This window comes from Ambystoma mexicanum, chromosome 14 (genome assembly GCF_040938575.1).
Source record: "Ambystoma mexicanum isolate Mex_15411 chromosome 14, UKY_AmexF1_1, whole genome shotgun sequence".
NCBI lineage: Eukaryota > Metazoa > Chordata > Amphibia > Caudata > Ambystomatidae > Ambystoma > Ambystoma mexicanum.
The window spans coordinates 449,586,700-449,610,645 of NC_090940.1; the positions used below are offsets into that span (position 1 = coordinate 449,586,700).

A 23,946-nucleotide genomic window follows, 5' to 3' on the forward strand; every position below is an offset into this window, starting at 1 on the left:
GCTCCTGGTTCCAAGAGGCCGTGAGGTGCAGCTGAATCCTCCTCAGCCTTAGTCTCGTGTGCAGAACGGCTAATAGGACCGGTGCCAGTAGACCCAGGAGATGTTGGTACCACCATGCGGAGGTCACCTCTCTGTTGAGGAAGTGGGAGGTGGCTTCTTGATGGCTGAGATTTTGTCCTCCGAGGGGAAGACCTTCTCGTAGAACGTGTCCCAGATGAGGCCCAAGAATGTAGATTCTGCGTGGGCTGCAGCTGCGACTTCTTGCGATTGAGCGAGAAGCCCAGATTGTGCAGTTTGTTCATAAGGGCATGAGAAGCGTGGTGAACCACTTCCGCAGATGTAGCCCTGACAAGCCAGTCATCGAGGTATGGGTAGATGTGGAGGCCCTGTGCTCTGAGGAGGGCCACCACCGCATTCATGAGTCTGGTAAAGACCCTCAGGGCCGAGTTGAGGCCAAAATGAAGGACCTTGTATTGAAAATGGTAGCCCATGATCCTGAACCGTAGGAAAGAACGATGGGGCTGCCAAATCGTGACGTGTAGGTACGCATCCTTCAGTTCCAGGGCACACATCCAGTCTCTCTTGTCCAATGTCTCTGCTATAAAAGCTAGCGTAACCATCTTGAATTTATGAAGGGTAAGGAGTGGTTGAGGGTGGAAAGGTCCAGCACAACTCTCAGGCCCGCCTGTTTCTTCTTCTGAATGGCGCAAATCCTGGAGTAAAAGCCAAAGCCTCGCTGGGAGGCTGGGACTTCCTCCACTGGCTGGCTCTACGAGGGACACAGATTTCTTCGGTCTCCTGGGTCAGTCTACGCTTTTGGCGCCTTTTTCTCTGCACCAAGCAAGTACAGAATTCGCCTGGTCGATCTTCTTCGGGACTCGGATGAGTTGGATCGTGTCTCTGGAAGTTCACCTGGAGCTTAGCAAAGACTTGGACGGATTCAGCCTCTCAGAGACATTGCACTGTAAATGGGTTGTAGGTCTCCTGGTATCCGTGGTCTGCAACTCTGTAAAGGCACAGCACCTTGTGAGATGTCTCAAATTGCCTCCAGGCTGGTTGTCTCACCAGTCAAAGGGAAGGTGTCGTCCTCTTCAGATCTCCTTTGTCGAGTAGAAAACATATTTTCTGGGTCTGGACGTAACATGTGCCAGTAGTCTGACCAGATTGGTTCAAACTGTGCCTGGATATACGTCAGCGTTTCCCTATCATAGTGATAAGTGCGTGCTGTAAACATTTGCAAGTACTACGTGAATGGCGTGGGCCTGAATCCATTAACTTTAACCCCAATTGGATACGGGACATCAGCACTAAAGTAGAAACACTTTTATTGGCTGCCGTTCCTCTAATTACTCCTACGTCCTGTCCCCTTTCCTCCATACTTATGGGACATCTCTCCGTCCTGTGGGACGGGACCGGAGCACTTTGTAAAAAGCATCCACGAATTTTGCTAAAATGTGTCCTACCTCTCTTTCTTGCGCAGGGCCCGGCACGCGGCCGTAACTCCGCCCACCTTGGCTCCGCATCGGCCAATCAGTCCTTTTCTCTCCTCGTTCAGCACTGGACGCAATTGCATCCGCGGAAGATTTTCTTCCTTTTTTCCTCTCTGGCTCTCGCTAGCGATCGTGTACTAGTCTGTCTATGTCGTTGAAACTAGACTTTCCAGATTGTTCATCGTGTCACCGACGCTTTGCGAGGGCGGATCCCCATCCTCTTTGTTTAGAGTGTTTGGGTCCGGATCACCCTTGGGACTCATGTTTTTACTGTGCTTCCCTTTCGGTCCTGGCTCTTCAGCATCGGTTGGAGCGGTAGGAAGAGTTTTCTGACAAACTCCTCCTTCGCATTTTGAAGCGTTCATCGACGAAAAGAAGAGACGCCCGGTAAGTTCTTTACTTTTCAGAGCACCCCGGCTGGGAGACACCTTTCTCGGTTCCTCCTGGGCGGGATGGGCGGTGATCGCTCTGTCACTGAGGTTCGCCCTGAGGTGCCTGTTGGGCCTAATAATTATGCCAGAGTTTTCTCTGAGGGTCTCCGTAAGGAGCCTGTGGATACCGGAGTACACTACGAGGCCCCTCCTGTGGGGGCTGCTTGTAGACCCAGTCCTACTGAGTTGTGTGGTACCGGAGCTTGCTCTGAGGCCCCTCTGTCGGCTTCCCTCAAAAATAAGACCAGGGTTCGCCCCGAGGCCTCGGCGGGGCTTGGTGTTACCGAACGGATGTTCGAGGCCTGCGCTAGTAAGGCTGTTACCGGACCTGGGTCCGAGGTCCCTCGTACAGAGGCTAAAGTTACCAACATTTCTGAGAAGCCTGGCAAGGCCTTATCGGTGAAGGTTGTTTCTCACCGTTCCCGCTCTTGTGGCGACGCCAGATCTGTTGAGGGGGCAAAGAAGGAAAGTTCTTCTTTTACCGGCAGTGCCGAGGTCTTTCCTGGGAAGGCTAATTTGGCGATTGGTATGTCGCGGAAACATTCCAGGCCACATAGTACCGGCTCAGCCGAGGTTACTTATGTTAAGGCTAAAGTTAAGACCCCTGATCCATCGACGGGGACCCCTGCCTCACTTTCTCACGTGCTGCAGTTCCCCTCAGGTGATGACACAATGGCGGCCGTTCCCGCCATGAAGGCAGCGGCCATTTTGGGTGCTACCCCTACAACTACGCCATCGGCCTCGGGTGTAGGGCTTGGCGCGCTGGGTGATCACAGGGTTCCTTGTGCGCATTCCTTATCGGCCAGTCTGACTGGAACGCTCAGATGCCCCTTCCGCACAATGTTTCGTTGCCTGCGGGGTCGGCACCTTTGATTTATGTGGATACGTCGGTGGACCCTTCCCCGTTACGTCCCTGGAATTATCCTCCTCAAGAGAGGCCTCCTCTGGTTCCAAAACAGTCCTCGGAGTACGCCTTTTTCTGCAAATTTCAGACGCTCATGTGTACCGACCCCGTGAGGGAATTTTTCAAAGGGCTTTTTGGGGAGATCTGTCCGCCTGCGCCTCCGGCTCCACCCGTTCCTCCGGTGGTTCCTCCGGTGCCTCCCTTGCCTGCCATGCCTTCCCTGACTCTTCCGCCTTTGCCACCATTGTCCCCCGTGGACAAGGCAGCGCCCGACACGGCTCAGCAGTATCCTGACATGTTGGATGACACGCAGGGCGATCAGGACAACAAGGACCTGCCCCGCTCTATTAGAGCTTTTCATGACCGGTTACTGGACATGATGTGCTTCTTGGATGTTCCGGTGCCTGAGGCACCCGCTCCGCAGGAGGGCGTGCTTTCTAGGGCATTCACTCTGTCTCCTTTGGATCGTACCGGCCTGTTCTTGCAGCAGGAAGTTCTGGCTGAGGTCCACAGGGTCTGGGAAAAGCCACACTGTGGAATTCTCGTCAATAAGAAAATGGATGCGCGATACAGGCTCTATTCTTCGGAAGAGGTGGCCCTGTTGTCTTGTCCGCCCCCCTCCTCCACAATGGTGGCTGCGGCTACTTTACAGTCCAGGCCTGCAGCATCCTCTTCCACAACGGCTACTCAGGTCCTGGGAAAGGAGGACAAGCTCCTTGACTCGATTTTCGCCAACTCGGCCTTGCAGCTCCGGCAGGCCAATGCCGAACTGGTGTTAGTGGGGGCTAATATGCGGATGTGGAAAGGTCTGTCAGAGTTTGAGGAGTTCCCAGTCGAGAAGCTGGAAGACTTTAAAGCGGGATTATCCAACGCAATGTTCTTGGCCCAGGATCTCCGGGAGGCTGCGGCTCATCACGTAGACACCTCGGCTCGGGGCCTTATGCTGGGGGTTGATACCTCACGACAGGCGTGGCTGCATACCACCAAATTCTCAAAGGAAGTGCAGAACAAGGTGTTGGACCTTCCATTTGATGGTAAGGAGCTCTTTCATTCTACAACAGATGTAGAGCTGACCAAGACGAAGGATAGCACTCAGACAGCTAAATCCTTGTTGATCCTTGTTAAAACCCCTTTTAAAACCCAGAGACCGTTGTCGCAAAGTCGACCTTCCTCTGGCTTTAGGGGCTTCCTAGACCGGAAATCTCGCAGAGTGGATACCCCTTTGGGGAATAACCACCAGAGGCAACAAAAGACTCGTTTTTTCTCCCGCTCCTCAGCCTCCTCCTCAGGTTCAGGTGGCAACACTACTGAAAAAACCTACAAAATGAGGGTTCTCGCACGAGACCCCGGTGGGAGGACGCATTGGATCTCATTGGGAGGCGTGGCAGACCATCACCGAAGACAGATGGGTCTCGTCAGTCGCTCTGCAGGCTTCCGCTTACCCCTACCTCCTACCCCACCCTTCAACCCTGCTTTTCAGCTGTTGGACTCGCCCTCCCTCAAAGCCGAGGTTCAGAAACTTCTGGACCTCAGAGCTAGAACCCGTTCCCCTTGGGGAGCGAGGGGAGGGCTTCTACTCCCGGCTGTTTACGGTGCCCAAACCCAACCAGGCTGTCCTGCGCACCATCCTAGACCTTTCCCAGTTCAATCTTTATGTACCCCAAGAGGATCAGGCCCAGCCAGATACGGTCCTCCTTGCAGATGGGCGATTGGCTCAGTGTGGTGGATCTTCAGGGTGCGTAAATACATATTCTGATTTGGAATCCACACAGGAGATATCTGTTTCTCTTTGGGAAAGGAGCACGTCCAGTTTCGAGTGCTTCCTTTTGGCATTAGCTCTGCGCCGCGTGTCTTCACGAAGATGATGTCGGTGATTGCGGCCTATCTTCGTCTGCAGGGTATCCTTGTGTATCCGGAATTGGACGACTGGCTCTTACGCAGTCCGTGCCCGTTGAAAGCAGCGGGCAATCTTCAGTCTCTCCTGCAGCTCCTGTCACGTCTTGGGCTGTCGGTGAACTGGCAGAAATCTTCCATGATGGTCTTGCAGGACTTGATTTTCCTTGGTTTTCACTGGAACACGATCGACTGCAGAGTGTATCTGACCGGGGACAGAATGGCGGATCTGTTAGCCACATGTCAGAACTTTGTGCAGTTGGAGAGCATGTCGGCCTGGTGGTTCCAGAGGCTTCTGGCCCTCATGGCCTTGTGCGTGTTGGCTCTTCCTCTTGCTCGTCTCAAGATGAGGCGGACTCAGATGGCTCTTCAGAGTTCTTGGCGTCAGGCTGTGGACCAGGATTCCAAGCTGATAAGGATTCCGGCTTCCATGAGAGTGGACCTGGAATGGTGGTCATCTCTCAGCAACCTGTCGGTGGGTGTGGGGTTCCAGGACCCAGCTCCTACGGTGACGATCACGACGGACTCCTCCCTCCTGGGGTGGGGTGCGACGTTGGATCCTCTTCAGGTCTCGGATCTCTGGTCGCCTCAGGACAAGCTCCTCCACATAAATCATTTAGAGCTTCTGGCGATCTTCCTAGCGCTCAGGGCGTTCAGACCGATCATAGCCAACAAGGTGGTCCGCATACGCACAGACAATGTGGTGTCGATGTATTACATCAACAAGCAAGGGGGAACCAAGTCTCCCCCTCTCGTGGACCTGTCCATCCAGATTTGGGAGTGGGCTGTGCTTCATGGTGTTTGGCTGCTTGCAGTGCACATCCCAGGCCAGATGAATGTCACAGCGGATGCCCTCAGCCGGCGGACAGTGGTCAGCTACGAGTGGGAGTTGAAGGTGGAGGTCCTCTCATGGATTTTCTTGCGTTGGGGCACACCGGAAGTGGACCTCTTCGCTATAGCGGTAAACAAGAAGCTTCCTCAGTATGCCTTCAGAGGGGGGCTGCCAGCCTCCTCTCTGGGGGATGCTCTCAAGATTCCATTGCACAACATGAGAGCTTACGCCTTCCCGCCTCTGCCTCTAGTTCACCGAGAAATTTGGAAGCTGAAGAACTCGGTGAACTGTTCGCTTCTACTCATAGCCCCGTGGTGGCCAGCCAGGTTTTGGTTCTCAGAACTTCAATACCTGTCGGTGTATCCGCCGATCAGGTTACCAGTGACCCCCGATCTTCTTCATCGGGGGGAACAGCAGATGTGGCACCCCTCCCCACAATCGCTCAGCTTGGCGGCATGGTTCCTGAGTTCAAGTCTTTAGAACATCTTAACTTGTCTGCGGATAACATGCGTATTATCCAGGCAGCCAGAAAACCCTCGACTAGGTCCCAGTACAGAAGCAAATGGCTCAGGTTCTGTCATTGGTTTTTAAACAAGCAGTTTGACCCAAGGGGGGGCTACAATTGACACGGTTTTGTCCTTTGTATCCTTCTTAGCAGAGTTGGGTATCCATGTTCTGTCATGCAGAACTTACCTTTCAGCGGTTTCCGCTTACCTTTCTACGGACCAATGCTCTTACTCTCTGAGTAACCTAGTGGTTAAGAGGCATTTTGCAGGCTTGACACGCCTCTATCCTCCAATTCGTAGTCCGCACCCGTCGTGGGATCTACATGTAGTCCTGACGGCGTTGTCATAAGCCTTTCGAGCCAATGGCCACGGTGGACCTCAAGTACCTGTCCTGGAAAGTGTCCTTTTTGGTTGCCGTTACGTCAGCAAGGCGGGTGAGGGAGCTCCAGGCCTTGTCGGTGGAGCATCCCTTTTTGGTCTTTCACAAGGATAAGGTAGTCCTACGGACGAATCCTGCTTTCCTGCCAAAGGTGGTATCTGTCAATCTCCTTGCCCGTCTTTTTTCCGAACCCTACCTCAGAGGCAGAAAGGGTTCTGCATTGTCTCGATGTCAGAAGGACTCTTAAGTTCTATCTGGACAGAACATCCGAGCTTAGGAGTTCTTCTCAACTGTTTGTGACTTTTGGTAACCCTCAGGGTAAGCAGGCATCTAAGGCGACTATTTCTCAGTGGATCGCCGCCTTCTTTACGGAGTCTTTCACCGTCCAAGGGCTGAAGCCTCCTAAGGGTATTCATGCACACCTGGTGCGGGACAAGGCAGATTGCTTTTCAGAAATATGTCCCCTGGGAGTCCATCGCTAGTGCAGCTACTTGGGCCTCCCCATCTGCTTTTTGTAAGCATTATTGTCTTGACATGAGCTCAAGAGCTGATGCTCAGTTTGGTCAGGCTGTGCTGAAGAACCTGTTTCAGTAAGGGGCATTTCCATCCACCCGTAGTTACTGTAAGGAGTGCTTGGGAATCTCCCATAAGTATGGAGGAAAGGGGACGGGACATAGGAGTATAACCAGGTTACTCACCGTAGTTACCACCTTACTCCTAGTCCATAGTCCCCTTTCCTCCATACGCCCGCCCGCCGTCCCCTCTAATAAGGTTCCTCTGTTATTGCTAATAGGTCTTGGACCTGGCAATAGAAAAGGACTGATGGGTGATGCGTGGGCGGAGCCAAGCTGGGCAGGGTTAAGTGCTCCGGTCCCGTCCCACAGGACGGAGAGATGTCCCACAAGTATGGAGGAAAGGGGACTATGGACTAGGAGTAAGGTGGTCACTACGGTGAGTAACCTGGTTAATCCTGTGCTCATCATAGGCACTTTTTCTGAAATATGAACCAACAATAACTTACTTATAAGGTTCCCACGTGCTAACGCTGGCACGCCCAACTTGGTTCAGGACTCGCGTTTCAGATTAGCAGCATTACTATGCAATATACGGACCACTGCATGCGCCTCTGACCGTCATTTCGCCTTACACTCTCGATGGCCATTGTTAAATGCATACAGAATGTACAGGTATGATGATTCTGAAACTGAACACCAATTTCACATTTAGAAGAAGCACTAGGGAGGATAGCTCGGGCAACGTGCTCACCTTGGAAGCAAAACAGAGCAACCCAGGTTAGATCCCCGGATCCGCGCTTAGAAACCTCAGGGTATTAAGCGCATTATAAATAACCTTTCATATCATACTATTCGGTGCCCCGAATTGCCAATTATTACGGCTACTTCAGACCAGTATTCATGAAAATAATCCAACCGGTAAGCCATCATTATCGCTTTAAATCAGCAATTCAGGGATTATATCAGACCCACATCCAACTGATATTCTTTTCATCCTCTCCTTTTCTCCCTTCCTTCCTTGGTGTTTAATTTTCCTTCTGCCATGTGACCTATACCCACATGAATTGTAACAAATGACATGCATTAAACTACAATCAATGTCTTGTCTAATAATGTACATTTGCGCTTACTCACTAATATCAATTCTTACCTATGTCACCAAATTCACCACATAACACCTTTCTATCATATCATGATGGACACATGTGGTTTAATGTTCAACTAATGACACTCTTGTTCAACTTAACATATGTTCCATATGTTTGAACTGTTGAGTATGATTGACAAATCACAGCCTTGTTAAAGACCCCCAAGTGGTCGAAACACGTGTTTGCACCTCAGTAACATTAAAAAACAATGGCACAACGCAAGATATAAGTCGTTGTTACTTTTTCAAATGAAAACATAAGCGCCATCCAAGTTTTATGTAATATATTAATCTTGTGTACAGCGCTGATTCCGTAAGAATCTCCAACACCTCTACAACGTCTCGCTAGGGTCTTTGAGCATGGCCCCACTGGGTTCTTACAACGGGCTGCAAGTACACAATCAAAGTCTAAGAAGTAAACTCCAGTGCGGTAACCACACCTTCCCGGTGCTTACAATACCCCTCACTGTTGAAACTAATTGGGAAAGTAAAGCTCGGCCAGACCAGTAAAAGATTTGTAGAGGAATTGCGACAATGTGCAGCTTCCCACCTAGAAAAGTTACACCTCCCGTGTCTCTCTTGTACAGCTCGCCTGATTTGGAATCCATCCGAAAAAAACAGACCAAGCAGTGGGACAAGATAAAAAACATTGATTTAGCTCTCTCAAAAAAAGAAATAGATAGTCAATATTCTCAAAAGGACTTTATACCGGATACTCCGAGGGCATATCTGAAAAAACGTTGCTGTAAGGACTTCAAACGCTTTATATTACATCTTCTATTAAACATCCTGCCTACTAAGGAGTACTGTGGGGTCTGGCAGGTTATACCCTTGAGGAGTGCATATGTCGTCTATGCTCCTTCCGACCGGGAACATGCGTCATCTACTAGCTGCCCGCCCGGCCTTAAAGCGCCTATATTGGAAGAGTTATAAAGATTTGGTGAGATGCATCGATCATATTGAATTGGACCAATTTTGAAGCAATCCCGTTGCTGCAGAATCCTTGGTTATCACTGCTGCAGCCTACCAGATCTGGATGGAAGTCCTGAAACGAATTGAGGGGCAAATGAATTCCCTGACCTCAATCTGGCTATGAGTTATTCTAGTAGCCGCCTAATTATTCTGAATACATTCGGCCCAACAAGGAGTAAACTACTGATTGGACGTTTCTGAACTCGATCCTTGGGGACTAGAGCTCAAGAGTCAAAATCTTTCTTTTTACTGCTTTTATTTTTTAATTCTAACCTTTTAACAGAATGGACTTTGTTCTCTGCTTTTTAATTATATTTGAACGTATTTTAAAAATTATGTAGTCTATTGTATAAAAATGTATTGATGATGTGTTAAAATGTGTCTAAGGTTTCTTTTTAAAACCAAATGCACAATAAAGGAAAACAAACAGGGTCCAGGACAGCAGTAATCACAGTGACACAAATGGTCTTCAGGCATCTCTGATCGTCTTCAGCTTCGGTAACTTCAGTTTCCAGTGGTCAACTTCCCTTTCACCTCAGGAACGTCACCTTTTATCCAGTTTCACCACACACTCCTCTGCAATCTCTCCCAGCAGTTTACAGAAAGGGTGTGACGCTGTCCAATCAGTACAGCTAGAACCCCAGTGGGTACTGGTTCCATTCAGGCACTCGAGCAGACAAAGGGCAGAGGAGTGAATAACTCCTCCCCCACTTTCTGGCTGCCCAGACAGACTGGAGTGTAGGCGGGGACAACCAAGGGTTCCTGCAAAAGGCAAAACATACAAAGACCCTCCTTCCCCACCTCACAGAATGGTAGAAGAAGGGCTAACCAAGAACAAACACAATAGAAATGGCAAGCCATAACTATAGGGTTGTCTGTGACTAAAAAGTCAAAGTAGCAGAGAGAAGGGGGATACTAGGTATCCTCTTACCACTCCACATAAGGTGGTGTGTGCTAATCTCTCATAGTACAATGTTTTAGGACGGATACACAGTATCCCTCTGTCCTTAAGAACTGTAGTTAGTAAGGATAAAGATAGAATCTTAATGGAGAACCCAAAGGAGTTCCTGGCAACACTGCCCATAAGGAGCTGTTTGCTGCAAAGGTTAAACACAGATGCCTTTAAAAAGATATGGAAGAAAGTTGACTCCTTTTGTAAAGGCTAAACAGAGGACAGAGTTCCAAAAGTCGGAGCAAATAAGAATGAATTGGGGGGGGGGCAGGCTCCACTCATTCAGGAAAGAAGGAAAAAGGTCCAGAAGACAGCAAAAAGTGCTGGGGGTCTCGCTAGGAGTGGGGATGAAGAATAAAAATGATGAATCTCCCAAACAGAAATAAGTGATTTTACTTACCATTGAACTGTTACTGTACATTTCATTACTATTGGTTTACTCGCCCCTGAAGTATTGCTGTTGTTTTCTAGTGTGTGTATTAGTTTAAATAGTACTTACTTACCTGAATATAACTTTGCCTTATGTATATAAAATACATGTCTATTTTACTATAACTACAAGTGTGAGAGTTTCTTTGGCCCTTTGTATTTACTGAGTTCTTTGTATTAGCCTACAGCTCACATCTTCCTCCTAAAATAAGCCTGGCTGCTCTGCCATTCTACCAAACATTTGGATAGTGCAAACTTAATAGCAAAAGATAGTTTTATAGAGTCTTGCTTGCTGGTAGACTTTAGAAAAACTCCCCTAACAGGGAGGAAGGCCCAACAAGCCTGGGTAAGGGAGTCATTCCCCCAGGATAACTTGAGACTGAGACCAAACACATGGGGAAGGGATGCATTCTGAAGTGACTGTTCTATTGGAACGGTGTGACCTGGGGAAGGTAATCGTCCTGCCAGGCCGATTATTTTGAACTTTATTTTGAATTTTGTGACCTGGGGAAGGGAGTCATGCCACCAGGTTGTTTTGAGGCTGAAGAAGGGAAGCATTCTCCAGGCCCACCAAGGAGGCATTGTGTGGAACTTGCCCAATAATCCAGGAGATGGGCAGCATTATCATGGGGATCAGCACACTGCTTCATTCTTTATTCGTTTATAGTAAAAGGGCCAGAAGTAGTGTTTTCTTGACAGGGCACTTTGACTTTGTCATCCTGACAGTCAACTTACATCTTTAGTTGGCAAACCCCTTTTTTGAAATGGGGAAAGACAGGTTGTCTCTTGCTTTACTTTCACTAATAAGTCCATAACCCCAAATATTCCACCTTTTGTCTCCGTCCTTCTTGTGCCCACTTACGCAGCCCACAGGTGCTTCAGGCTGTTTCATTCCGCTCTAGGCAAGGAGGTGGGGGGGGTCCCCAAACAACATGTTGAAATGGGCCCCCAATGGGGCACGTATTTGAAAAAGGTATGATACAAAGTATCCTAAGCCTCACTTCCCCTTAGGGTGATGGGTGAAGTTAAACTACAAGAAATGCAGAAGGATACACTTTGTCTCTCACTACTGATAGTCATATGGACTGATGAGCCTCCCCATAAAAATGAGCTCAAAGCAAAGGGGAAGTAAAGCAGAATTTACTTCCCTCCAAAAACGTAGGTCAGGAGTCAGAACCAGGTAAAAAAGAAAGGGTGTCCCTTAGAAGTCTTTGGGAGGAAAGCTTCAAAAAGATAATATTTCCCAAGTCTGGGCTTCACGTCCCTGACTGTTTGGATCCTGTAAACCACAGCTGAAAGAAGAGTAGGATTCTCTGGGTGGTTTTGCGCTTCCCGAACCAGCATTTTGGGAACCATCACTGCGAATACTTTTTTCTGTCCCTTGGACGGGTGGGTCAATCTGAATGCTTACCCTTGAGTGTCTCCGTGGTGAAGACTTTGTGCAGACTGGGCTTAACTGCATTTTCGCATTGACCTTCGTTGCGGCAGACTTCTGCTGTGCTGCATCTCATCTCCGGGCTGCTGGTTCACAAACATTCCTCTGGAGCTCTTTTTTAGGGTCCCCTCGTGTGTGCCCTGGGATTGTTTGATGCCATAGCCACACCTGTGTGGTAGAACTGGTACTGGACTTCTTTTTTCCATGCACACAGATTTGCATGCTGATTTTGTCCTGTTGATTCCCATAGGGAACATTTAACTCACTAAAATGCATCAAGAGTGCCGTATACTTGCCCCTGGACTTTTTTCCTGCACCCAGCTAGGATCTGGAGAATATTAGGCCAAATAGTGGGATTTTAGCTTGCAATGATTTTAAGGTCTTGTATCACACTCCTGCTCATGAAAATACTTGATTACAATGTAAGGGTTTTTAGTGCACTGTATCTATGTATTTTGGAAGTGTCATGTCCTTCTGCTTTAGCCTACACAGTCATCTTGTCTTTTAGTGGCCCCAACTGTTGAATTGTCCCTGTCACCCCTCTGCGTCCTACGTTGACTGCAAGTTGCAGTTATATTTTTCTAAAACTGTCATAGAAGTTTAGGGTTACATTGACTGCGTTATGTGGTGGCAGTGCTTTAAGTGGGGTTAGAAATCGATAGGGGCTCTGCTTAGGGGGTGTGATCGAAGTACACCCGTACTTAGGCCACGCCCTTTGAGAGCCCTGCCTGAGGACCGTGAGGGGTGGGGGCTGGGGGGGGGGGGTCGCTGATAAAAGGAGTAGAGATGGGAAGCACTAGCATTTTTACCGTTGATGCGCCCGGCCCTTAAACAGAAGGGGCTGGGCGCACCAAAGGTGTGACACCACTGTGCCCCAGCTCACTGCTGGTGGCTTTCTACTCGGAAAAAGAAGACTGCCCAGCTCTCCTCTTGTTTAAGAGTAAAGTCGTGATGACGATTTACTCAAAATAAAAGGAGTGTTGAGCAGTCCAACCCTCCTCCTGTTTCTGAGTAGAGACATTAAGCAGCCTTTGTACTGAAGCGATGCAGTGTTACACAGGCTGCTTGCAGGTGTTAACACTGGTTTAGAAAGACGAAAAACCGAAGTGCACACAGGCTGCCTCAGTTGTCGGCATGGCTGGGGATAGTCGGGGTGGGCCCTGACTCAGGAGCGCTTTTTAGAGACCGCTGGGGCCCAGCCCTGGCTGACCCTTCGCCTCTTAAAGTACTTTGTGTTGGCATCTTCGGTTACTGTAAAAATTATTAATACTGAGTGATTTAATGTCTGGTTTACTTTTTGTTCCCATCCCTTGTTTCTGTGTAATTTGCCTTCTTCCCTCCCATTGACAATGTGCAATCTGCCGATCACGAGTTAGTGGACCTACATTGTAGTATCGGATTGATTTCCGTCTTTTATGACAATTTGCTGTTTTTATGCATGCGCTGGGTATTGTACTGTGTTTTATGGTCACTTAAAGTTCTTATTGAACTGATATATCTGTGTGTTTAACTACATAAAGGTGTGTACCAGTGTGGCTTGATTTCTTTGGCTAATTGTGTGGACCAACTGTACCTTTGTGTCAATCTACTTCCCTTCCCTGGTGTTAAGGCTGAGTGACTACTCTGCCACACTACTTACTGTAAATAGGTCGGGTTTCCCTCTCAGGTTGGGTGTACTACCCATCTTAAGGTTAGATGGTTGTGCAAAAATATCCTTAAAATTGTATTTTTTTCCTGTATGCCACCTCGGTTGTTTTGCTTCTGCTACCTTAACTCTGCCAAGCCTCTTTGTTCTGACATGAAACTGGTAGTAACTGGAATGGGAACTCGGTCACTGAGCCTGCGTCCCATACAGAAATTTCCTTTGTGCATTTGCTCCATGCCGAATCAAGTCCGCCATTGTGGCTTTAACTCCCCACTCACCTCTGTACCTCACTTCTGTCTCTAAGTATTGCAGCTCCATTGCCCCTCTTACACTCTTTTTGGATTGCAGGTGAAGATGAACCGCATGCGCCAGAGGATTGCCCAGCGCCTGAAAGAAGCTCAGAACACGTGTGCCATGCTCACCACCTTCAATGAGATCGACATGAGGTGTGGCTCCGACAAGCGCCTCTGTCCCTAGAGTCCAGTTTTATACATGGAGACTTGGGGGGTCTTGCTGTTCAGCCTCTGGTTCTCTCTCATGGCGTGCGAGTTGGGGGGAGGGGGTGTGCTTTCATGATTCCTTACACCATTTCTCTCACCCCTATTGTCACCTGTCTCTTGCCTGCTTCTCTCTCTCCATGGACTCCGGTCTGCTTTCTTTGTGATATGAGGGATCCCACAATGGCAGCCGGGTTGCTTAAGTCTGTACCGTCTCCCTGCTAACCCTGCCACTGATCGTCCCTATACCACTTCCCATGTCTTTGTCTGAACATGCTGCACACATTGCTTTATTAATGGGCTAGATGGGTGGGAGGGAATCTTCGGTTTCCACCCATTAGATCAAATTGAGTTTCTTTTCGAAACCCAACCCAACTCCTTAAGCCAAAACCTGTAAATATTTTGGGCTTAAAAATGCAGCCGGTTGGCAAAACACAGAGCTCATTAAGGGACTCTTTCCTGCAGATGCTCCCATTCAGCAGGACGACAGTGTCGGCTTTCGGCCCTAATCGGGTTTCCATTGATTGACTCGGCCATTTGCAGCCTTGAGTGAGGTTGGCGGGATCCATTGCTAGGTATGTCCGTCTGCTGGGCACCCCTGGGAGAAGGCACTGCTGCCTGCTCTACGTTTATGTTTACATTTATGTCTTTTTCACAGAAAAGATTAGGATCGCTGTTTTTGTTTTTCTCTCCTTTTCGCATTCTAGTGCGTCTTGGGAGACTGTAATGGATTTGCACGAGTAATCCTAGTACAAAATAAGGTTATATACAGGATACACATAATTTTCATTTGATATTCATTCATAATCACCCTCGACCTTGGATAAATAAGTTATCTGGGAGGGTAGGAAACCTTTCTAGATATTCTTGAATGCGATGTCTGTGTAGTTGTCTTTTTGAAATGAAATGATTCTGGACTTTTTAACATGGAAAGTAAGATTTGCAGACGAGCTCAAGCTGACCTTAGATGAAGCCCCAGTCAGTTTCTATCTACAATACAATATCCCTCCCTGAGGTGTGAAGGTGTGCTAATATACCTACTATGTTTGTTCTCTTTACAGTAATATCCAGCAGATGAGGGCGTGCCATAAAGATGCTTTCCTGAAGAAACACAATCTGAAACTTGGTTTCATGTCTGCTTTTGTCAAGGCAGCAGCCTTTGCCCTGCAAGACCAGCCTTCTGTGAATGCAGGTAAGAGCTCTGTGATCAGCATCTCTACCCAGAGTACTGGAGGCTGGTGCTTCTTAGGAGCAAGAAAGTAGCTTGCTATTTTGGCATCTGGAATTTGGACTTATATTGCAGGTAATGTATGCGCATGGTGCGGAATTGTGTAGGACCGTTCGGGAGAGGAGTTTTCCGCTGCTCTCTGGTGAGTGGGTTGGAACCATCTTTTTTGAGATTGTGCATCTGTTTAGACTTGCATGCATTGCACACGCTGCCATCTAGTGCTTGGTGCATGGTAAAGCCATCTTGGCTACACTCGAGGAGGGGGAGAAGGTTGGTGGATTGGTATAGTTGGCATCAATAGATTACAGAAAAGAGGACTTTTTGAAGGCAAGTAAAGGCTTTTTTGGTCACCTGTCTTTCTTGGCTCACCCTTTTGGAGGTACTGGTCAATCCCTAAGGCTACCGGTGCAGGGGGGCCCTGTCTCCCTTTGCGAGAAAGCTTGTTATTAAGCTGCATTCTTCACCTTAAAGTGAAGATCAGCAGTGTGACTTTGTATCCCCTTTTCTTTTAGTTGCATTTCTGTTACTTGTGTCCTGGATGGTCTAGTCTTGGTGGATATTTTCCTGCTGGATTCTTCATTTTTCACGTGTACACTTTTGCATTTTACTTCATAATTCTTTTTGAGTACTATATACTCAAAATGGCCGTGCCACACATTTCACCATGTCCTTTGCCCATCTTACCTAGGTCCCAGTTCACAATCCTGCCACGAGTATGTCTTTTGCTGGGCCAATGTTGGGAAAGAGGCAGTTTGAATTGTGCAGATCCTTTTCACTGGAGGGCTGGCGGCGACCCAGGCTCCAATTTTGGTTACAAGAGGGATCCTGCAGCCATTCTTGAGATAGTCATCCGAGCCAATGCGAATACAAAGAGTTGCAGCTAAAGGAAGACAGATGGCTGGTCATTGAAGACGTCCAGCATTGGCTCCAACCAAGTCCCGGTGTAGCCCTGCTCCTATGTCTTAGAGTAGATTTCCCTTTTGAGTGAAAATCTCTCCACCTGCGAGTCCTCTAGCACTTTTTGCTGGACTCATGGTTTTTTATCTAGCTCTTCCGAGTGGGAACCTTTTTCCACACTCACTTGTATGCTTTTAATGGAGTTCTGCTTTCCTTCAGGTTTTCTGGCATCTACCTTTTACTATTGCAGCACACAGCACTTACTGTGCAGTGTTGCTGAAAGCACCCTGAGCTTTACTTCTTTTTTTACCTGGGTTTACTACAGTTACCAGGGCAGGGGGACACCCTGTATTTTTTGTAAGATCAGCGCACCCCACCTTATGTGGCGTGCTGAGGAAAAAAATTGTCTTCCTTTTCTCACTATTTCAGTAACTTTTAGTTACTGTTACAAGTTCATTTGACAGACTGGTGGCAGTGTACCTTTTTGCACAACATTTTGTGGACTTCTACAGCAGCCCGTCTTCGCAGCTGCAGTAGGGATAAAGGGGGTCACCATTTTCCTAAAATGGTGGCTGTACTTTTTTAAGCCCTCTTCATGATGACTTGTTCTTACTTCACCTTTCATCTACTTTCCTGGGTGGGGGAGGTCTTGTTGGGCCTTTTGTCTTTGGCAGGCTTCCCTTGGAAAGTCTGCCAAGGTGCTCTTGAGTGCCTAAAAGGACAGGAAGTGGGGAATGTTAGGCAGAGTTGCATGCAGTAACCTCTGGGACAACCACATACAATTAGGACTACAGGTGTAAGCAAAAACCAAACTTTGGTATAAGTCTGTACTACACAGTTTGTGGTAGCGAGCTGAGCAGCCAGGCTTATCTCATGAGGGAATGTGAGTAGTAAAAATATGTTACACAGAGGTCTTACAATCACAGTGAATCAAGTATACACTTACACTCAAGGTTTCTTGGTAAAACACTTCTTAATTTATTACACAATCATTTAGAAAACATTCACTAGAAGGAGGCAACTTAATATTATACACAAACACACTTCAGTACCAAACCAAGTTTATGAGTAAATTAGGCTCTCCTGAAATAGGAGCAAAATGGCATTTCAGTTACTTTCAAGGGAGTAAAAAGGCACAAGTTAGCAGAATAGATCACAAATACTTTCTTAGGCAGTGCAAATAGTTTCTGTTCACTAGAGGACTCGATTCAGTTCAATAGGCCTAGACCAAAGTCAATGTACTCGTGTCTTGGATAGGAAAGAGCAGTTCTTAAAGTAAACAGTAAAGTCTTTGCCAAAGTTCTCAGAAGTAGTTTGTCCGAAAAAAAGAATCGTATGTTGGGTCACAAGCTGATTAGGCCTGCAAGTTGGGAAAGTTCCACGAACTTTCACAGCGATACGCAAGTTCTCTCAATCGGGTTGGCACAGTACCTTCATATGAAGAACAAGATGCAGCTGAAGACGTTGGTTCCTGACAGTTCCTGCAGATCTCACTGTTCCTGAGCCTCAGTCGCGGGGACAAGAGGGAGGACATCAGGGGTACTCCTGCACTGCACGGGATCGTCGGAAAACACTGACAAAATGGAGTCACTTCAGTTCCCGTAGCTGTAATTTAAGCACACAAGCTGGTGTCCCTCACCCTGGTTAATCCTAACCAGCTTTGAGAATGGTATCCAGGTGGCTTACTAGTTGATTGGTCCCACCAACTCAAAGGAATAAGTCATCCTTGAAGGGGCTTCTCTGTCGAGATGAACTTGGCAATTCGGGCCTGCAGCAGGGCTTCACTGGCCAAACCAACGGTCCAGGAGTTGCAGCAGCCATCCTCTTTCAGCTCGTCTTTGGTTCTTTCGTTCCAGTGGTCGACTCTGCTTTCCAGTCCACGAGACTCGCCTTTTAAACAGTTTTCTCCCTTTCATTCCAACCTAGCTGCCACACGCCCAGCAGGGTGGCTGTCCTTGCCGGACAGTCAGCCAGCCAGCCAATCACGCCAGAGTGCATTTGGGTCTCCTAGGAGACTAAGCACAGGAGTTTCGGGCAACTCCCTCACTTCCTGCCCACCCCAGACACTTGGACGCCAGAGGCGGTCTTCAGTCCTGAAGCCTGCCAAAGGCATAGAAACAAAGGGACCAAACCTGGTTTGGCGCTCAGAGACAAACTCTAGAAGGACCTTTCCAAAAAGAAATGGTGAAAAAAGATGACCGGGACCTGTATAAACAAAGGGGCTTAAGGTGGCATATTGAAAAACATGGCTCCCACGATTTTTAGCTTCCGGTGTTCGAGGCCGGGAAAAATCATGGTAGTTCGTTATAAAACCACTGCCACCAGCCATTTCGATAGGAAAGGGTAGTATTTGAGTGCTACATAATTGTCTAGACACAGGGGATACTGGGTAGCCCCTCCAGCACTCTATAGGAAGATAGTGTGTGCTGGGTCTAGCAATTTAAAAAGACTAGTAAAGTTAATTTAACCTTACATTCTCTGGGAAACAGTAGTTTATCCCAGAGAAGGTATTTAAACCTTTGGGAAGTCTAAAAAGACATCCCTTTGCACTGCACTGAGGGTGCTGTGTAACACATTTGAAAAGATGCCAATGGAGTTATCTTAAAACTCCATAATCAAACAACACGAGTAAAACGTACATGAAAGAGTGGGGTAAAAAAGGCTCACACTCTTTCCAGGAAAAAAATCAAGTCCTCAAAATCCAGCAAAGTTGCTGGGGGTCTCTAAGGTGAAGGGAATTAGCACATTTATGAGAATTCTCCCTAACAGGGAAGGTAACCGAAACTCCTCTGGTCTTTGTCCTGCAGTGTGCCTGCCTGGAACTAGGTTGATCTGGGAGGCTGGCTGTCCCCTGGACAGCCGCCCCCCAGATTTGCATGAGGCTTCAATGATGTCATAGGACCTGTGCCATTTTGCAGTGCAACGTTCTTTGAAGCGCGGATCCAACTGAAACCTTGTGGGCATCCTTCTGTGCCTGCAGTGACACTTTTCCATTCCTTGAAGTCCCCTCAGTTGAGTCGAGTAATGACATCCGAAGAAATGTCTTCCAGGCGACATCCGTTGCTGAACTGAAGCCTGTTAGTTTATTTATTTGTATGGCGCACCCGACCCGGGGGTATCTGGGCACCTTTGCACAATACAAGAATGCTTTCAGCTTGGTTAGAAAAGGTGAGCGGGGTTCCGCCAAAGACATCTTTTACTTACCGCAAGATACTTACTCGGAATTTTACCGCTCGAGGCAGGGCTGGTCACCATCGTACGTTAGACATTTTCGGCAAGGCGCCGCACCTGCAAAGAAGATAGAGAACTATTGGTTAATTACATTTGGAACAATATTACTTGCTTGACATTGCTTGGTACAAACTAACTCTTACCTAAGCGCTACCTTCATCCCTCGAGGTGAACTCACTTCTTGGATCACGCTGCAAGGGAAAAGGTATGAAAGGAGCAAGAGTGAATTAAGACATTTGAACTCTAAAAGAACTATACATTCGGTTTGCACACTACTTACCTCGGAGTCATTGTTGTCTGGAACTCTGCCAAATACCTTCGGATCAGTGAAGTAACTGAACTTCTATGCGCCCCTGCACTCCACGCAGGATGAAGAGTTCATCCTTCCAAACAATAAGGTGAGACTTTATGAAGGGGAATACTGGAAGTTTTCAGGGAAAATAGTGTTAGTGTAACCTCTCTACCACGGGTGGCTAATCCCCTTTACTGCTTTTAGGAAAATATTCTTGCGGGCCAGGCAGACGAAACTGAGTGGGCAAGTGCAGTTGATCATCACTTTGCTACGAGTCACACTGTGGAGACCGCAGCAGTCCAGCTTTATTCAACGCCCCTGTGGAATCCAGGTGACCGTAACACCCCTCCCCGCCCCCAGCTCACATAATTTTCACACATGGAATTACATTTATCAGCGTTGTCCCTTATCTTTTTCATGTGGTATCGTAAATAGGAGCTGGCGGACAGAAAAAGGCTCTGTTTGCCCCTTGTCCCTGCACAGTCTCCCAGCGAGGTGGCGAGGGCAGGAGCCCCCACAAACCCCCAGAGATACCAGCCACTGCACTGCACCTGATCGACGGACACACCACAGCGCTGATATCGCTGTGCGGACCCCTGCAGCAGCCGACCACATCTGGTGGGGCCTGCGCTGCCTATTGTGTCCTGTACCCCCTCCAGAGCACCCTGAAGTGTGCTTCTTACCTGCATCTGCCCAGCTATGAGCAGATTCGTAACCGGAGCCACATTCAACAATATTAGCCTGAAAACAAAATGTTGGGCGCAACGCAGCACCAGACTGAGGCTCTGCGCCCCCAGCGTTGCTAAGCACCATGTTTGTACTTTAATTCACAACATCCACCAACAGGTGGAGAGCCGGCAGCCCGACGAAGGCCAGAAAAAGGCCCTGTCCTTATCTCCTATCGTCCACCGGATACCTAGGATTGCAAATTGACCCTTAACTCGACATACCTAACTATTCTATTGGCCAACTGTTTACTACCGCCTAACATCTGCACATACAGAGTGCTGAGAAACCATGTCCCTGCTTCACTGCCCGTATACTAGCTCTACCTGGCACTAAAAGCCTTCGCTGACTACTAATTACCATTCTGTCTAGTATTTTCCCAATATTCCATTGTATTGCCTCTAACTTGCCCAGTAGGAAGCCACTGCATTTAACTGTACTGCATTTAGTTGTACTACCATGACTGCTTCGCTTTGTCTAGTATTTGCCCAGTATTCCATTGCATTGCCTCTAACTGGCCCAGTAGGAAGCCGCTGCATTGAGTTGTACTGCCATAATTGCCTCGCTTTGCCCAGCACGTGCCCAATATTCTACTGCATTGCCCCAAATCTGCTGTTTACCAAGTCTTTGCATCTGAGGGTACTGCCACAGCTCAGATTAGCATTAGCCCACTGTAAGGAATTAGATTTGTCCCTGGAGCAATCCAGTAGCATTCTCCTACAATATGTCGCCCACACAGCCATGCTCCCATGATATACACCTACATCCTTCCTACCTGCACTTCTTACAGACACACCTTACCCAGGTACTAAATCTGCCACTCCAGTTCCTGCAACTAGCCACACCCCCACCAGGCCCAAGTCACCTTGGAAGGTACAAGCCCCTACACACCCCATGCCACGCTTATCTGAGAAATGTAATGCTAGGTACCCGCCCTGTCCTCAGCTCAGCCATCCAAAAAAACACCTACTACAGCAACATCACCACTTTCCTCCATCGGCCCCGACCACTAGGACTAAAACCCACAGCACCTCCGCCAATAATGACAACATCCCCACGAAAACCAAAATAGGGAACAACCCTACTACCCTAATCCAATGTGCACTCATCAATGCACAGTCCTTGCCAGCACATGCCATTGAGATTCATGACCTTCTCACAGATCTGGATCTAGATATCTTAGCCATTACAGAGACATGGTTACATGAAGCCTCCGGACTAGCCATCTGCCAAACCTTACCGCCAGGCTACACAATTTTCCGACAAGACAGAACCTCTGGTAAAGGAGGTGGTGTCGTCCTTAGTCTGAAAGAAACCATCAACGCCAGGCAAATAAAAACTGCTAAGGCAGAAAACGTTGACACCCTATCAGTACAAATATCCCTCTCGCCAAATGACACCATAACTCTACACACTGTGCACCGCCCTCCAGGCCCCCTCTCGACTTCCAATCCAGCATCACACACATCCTAAGTGACAACCTCAAAACTAATACTAGAGCCATCCTCCTAGGAGACCTAAATCTTGGCTTCAAACACCCCAAAGACAAGAAAGGTAAAGCACTCGCCAAAGCCCTTTTAGATCTAGGCTTCACCCAACTAGTCAACAGTCTGACCCACACCAAAGGTCGCATATTAGACTGGATAGCGGACCACAGTTGTGGTGCTGACATCAGCTCTAACACTCCACGCCCCCTGACAGACCACCACCTACTGCATTTCCTCATACCATCTAAAATAGTAGGCAATTCTAGCCCACCAATGCCAGCCACCAAAAAACTACTCGCAATGGACAGAATTCTCCCACTCATTGAAACCTGAGCTCTAGCTCACCCCACCTCAAACTACTCTACAGAACTAGTAGAGCTCTACAATGCCACACTCGGAGATAGTAGATGCTGTAGCCCCATTGGAAAAGAAACGAGCCAAGCATACACTTCATGCTAACTCATGGTTCACTCAAGAATTTGCAGACATATGCACCGCCAAACGGGCAGCACTGACTGTATGGCAAGCAAGCCCATCTACAGGCACACGAGATATCTACTTGGCAGTGGCAAAATAATACAAAAAAGCGATCTCAACAGCCAAAGCAGCTGCCTATAACACCAGAATTGAGACCGCTAACTCCTAGTCCAAAGAGTTGTTCGCCATTTACAATGAGCTGACTATCCCCCTCCACACAACCAACTGAGGAAAACGGTGCAACAACATCTAACATGCCATGTTAGACCAAATTAAAACACTGCAGAAAAAAATCAAGACACAATTCGACAACTTGCCTAAGGCACCCTGCCACCGTGCCTGCCTCAGATGGCTCACATGGCATAAACACTCCTATACCCTTTGCCTTCAGGGAAGTAACAATACCTGAAGTCCTACTGATCATGGAGCATATTAAACCATCGCCCTGTAAAGGCGACATATGCCCAGCCAGTCTTGTTAAAGACTGTGCAGCAGCTCTTGCCCTATTTATCAAGACTTTCATTAATGCCTCTTTTGCTACAAGCACTGTCCCAACCTCCCCCAAAGAAGCCTGGGTCCGGCAGTTACTAAAAAAAACCACCCTTGACCCAGACTCCCCCAACACCTACTGTCCAATCACAACTGTTCCGTTCTTGCTGAAAATTCTGGACAAGGCTGCCTATCTGCAGATCCAATCCTAACTGGAAACCCACAACATCCTGGGCAAAAGACAATCGGGCTTCCGTCCTCGTCATGGCACAGCCCTGCTTGATCTGAAGAATCAGCTACTTGAGGCCATGGACAAGGGAAAAACCTCACCACTCCTACTCTTGGATCTCTCGGCTGCCTTTGACCTGATAGACCACAAGATCCTGTGTAAACACCTCTTGGACACTGCACATTTCTCCCGAGAAGCAACGTCCTGGATTACATCCTTCTTGGAGGGCCAAGCCATGAGGGTCTTTTCTGATCAAGCATCAGCCACTCCATCCCCCATAGGGTGTAGAGTCCCACAAGGATCTTCCACCTCTCCCACTCTCTATAATCTCTTCACTCTTCCCCTGTTCAGCGACCTAGAAGAGTTCGGCATAGCATTTACCAACTATGCCGATGACACACAAGTTCTTCTCCCGCTAACAGGTGACTATGAGCAAGACCTCAACACTCTCCAGAAGACATATGCTCGCATCCAGGCCTGGATGGCAGCCAACAGCTTATGCCTAAACAGGGAGAAAACTGAAATCCTACTGGTAGGCCCCAAAGAGTCCCCCCAAAAAAAAAAAAAACTGGACCAGAAATACAGCTCATTCAGTATTGAGAACACTGTGATTAGTCTCTGCGACAGTAAAAACCCTTGGAGTATATTTGGACTCCACCTTATCAATGGAAAGACAAATCAGTGCCATTTCCTCATCAGCGGCTCTCACAACAAAAATCATAAATGCTGTGAAACCCCATCTATCCCCAAAAACGTCTCAACATTGCCAGAGCCACCGTTGGCGCAAAGTTCGACTACTGTAACATCTTACTCCTGGGCACATCTGCCAATAACATCAGCAAATTGCAAACTACGCAAAACGC

General features: G+C 48.0%; 1 protein-coding gene across 1 annotated transcript in view; it reads left to right on the top strand.

Moving 5' to 3' along the window:
- DLST (dihydrolipoamide S-succinyltransferase) overlaps positions 1–23,946 on the top strand; it is an 851,089-nt gene that overhangs the window by 608,304 nt on the left and 218,839 nt on the right. The window contains exons 10-11 of the mRNA XM_069637668.1: positions 13,879–13,976; positions 15,089–15,219. Coding sequence (XP_069493769.1) covers positions 13,879–13,976; positions 15,089–15,219 — 229 coding nt within the window. The remainder of the gene's footprint in view (positions 1–13,878; positions 13,977–15,088; positions 15,220–23,946) is intronic.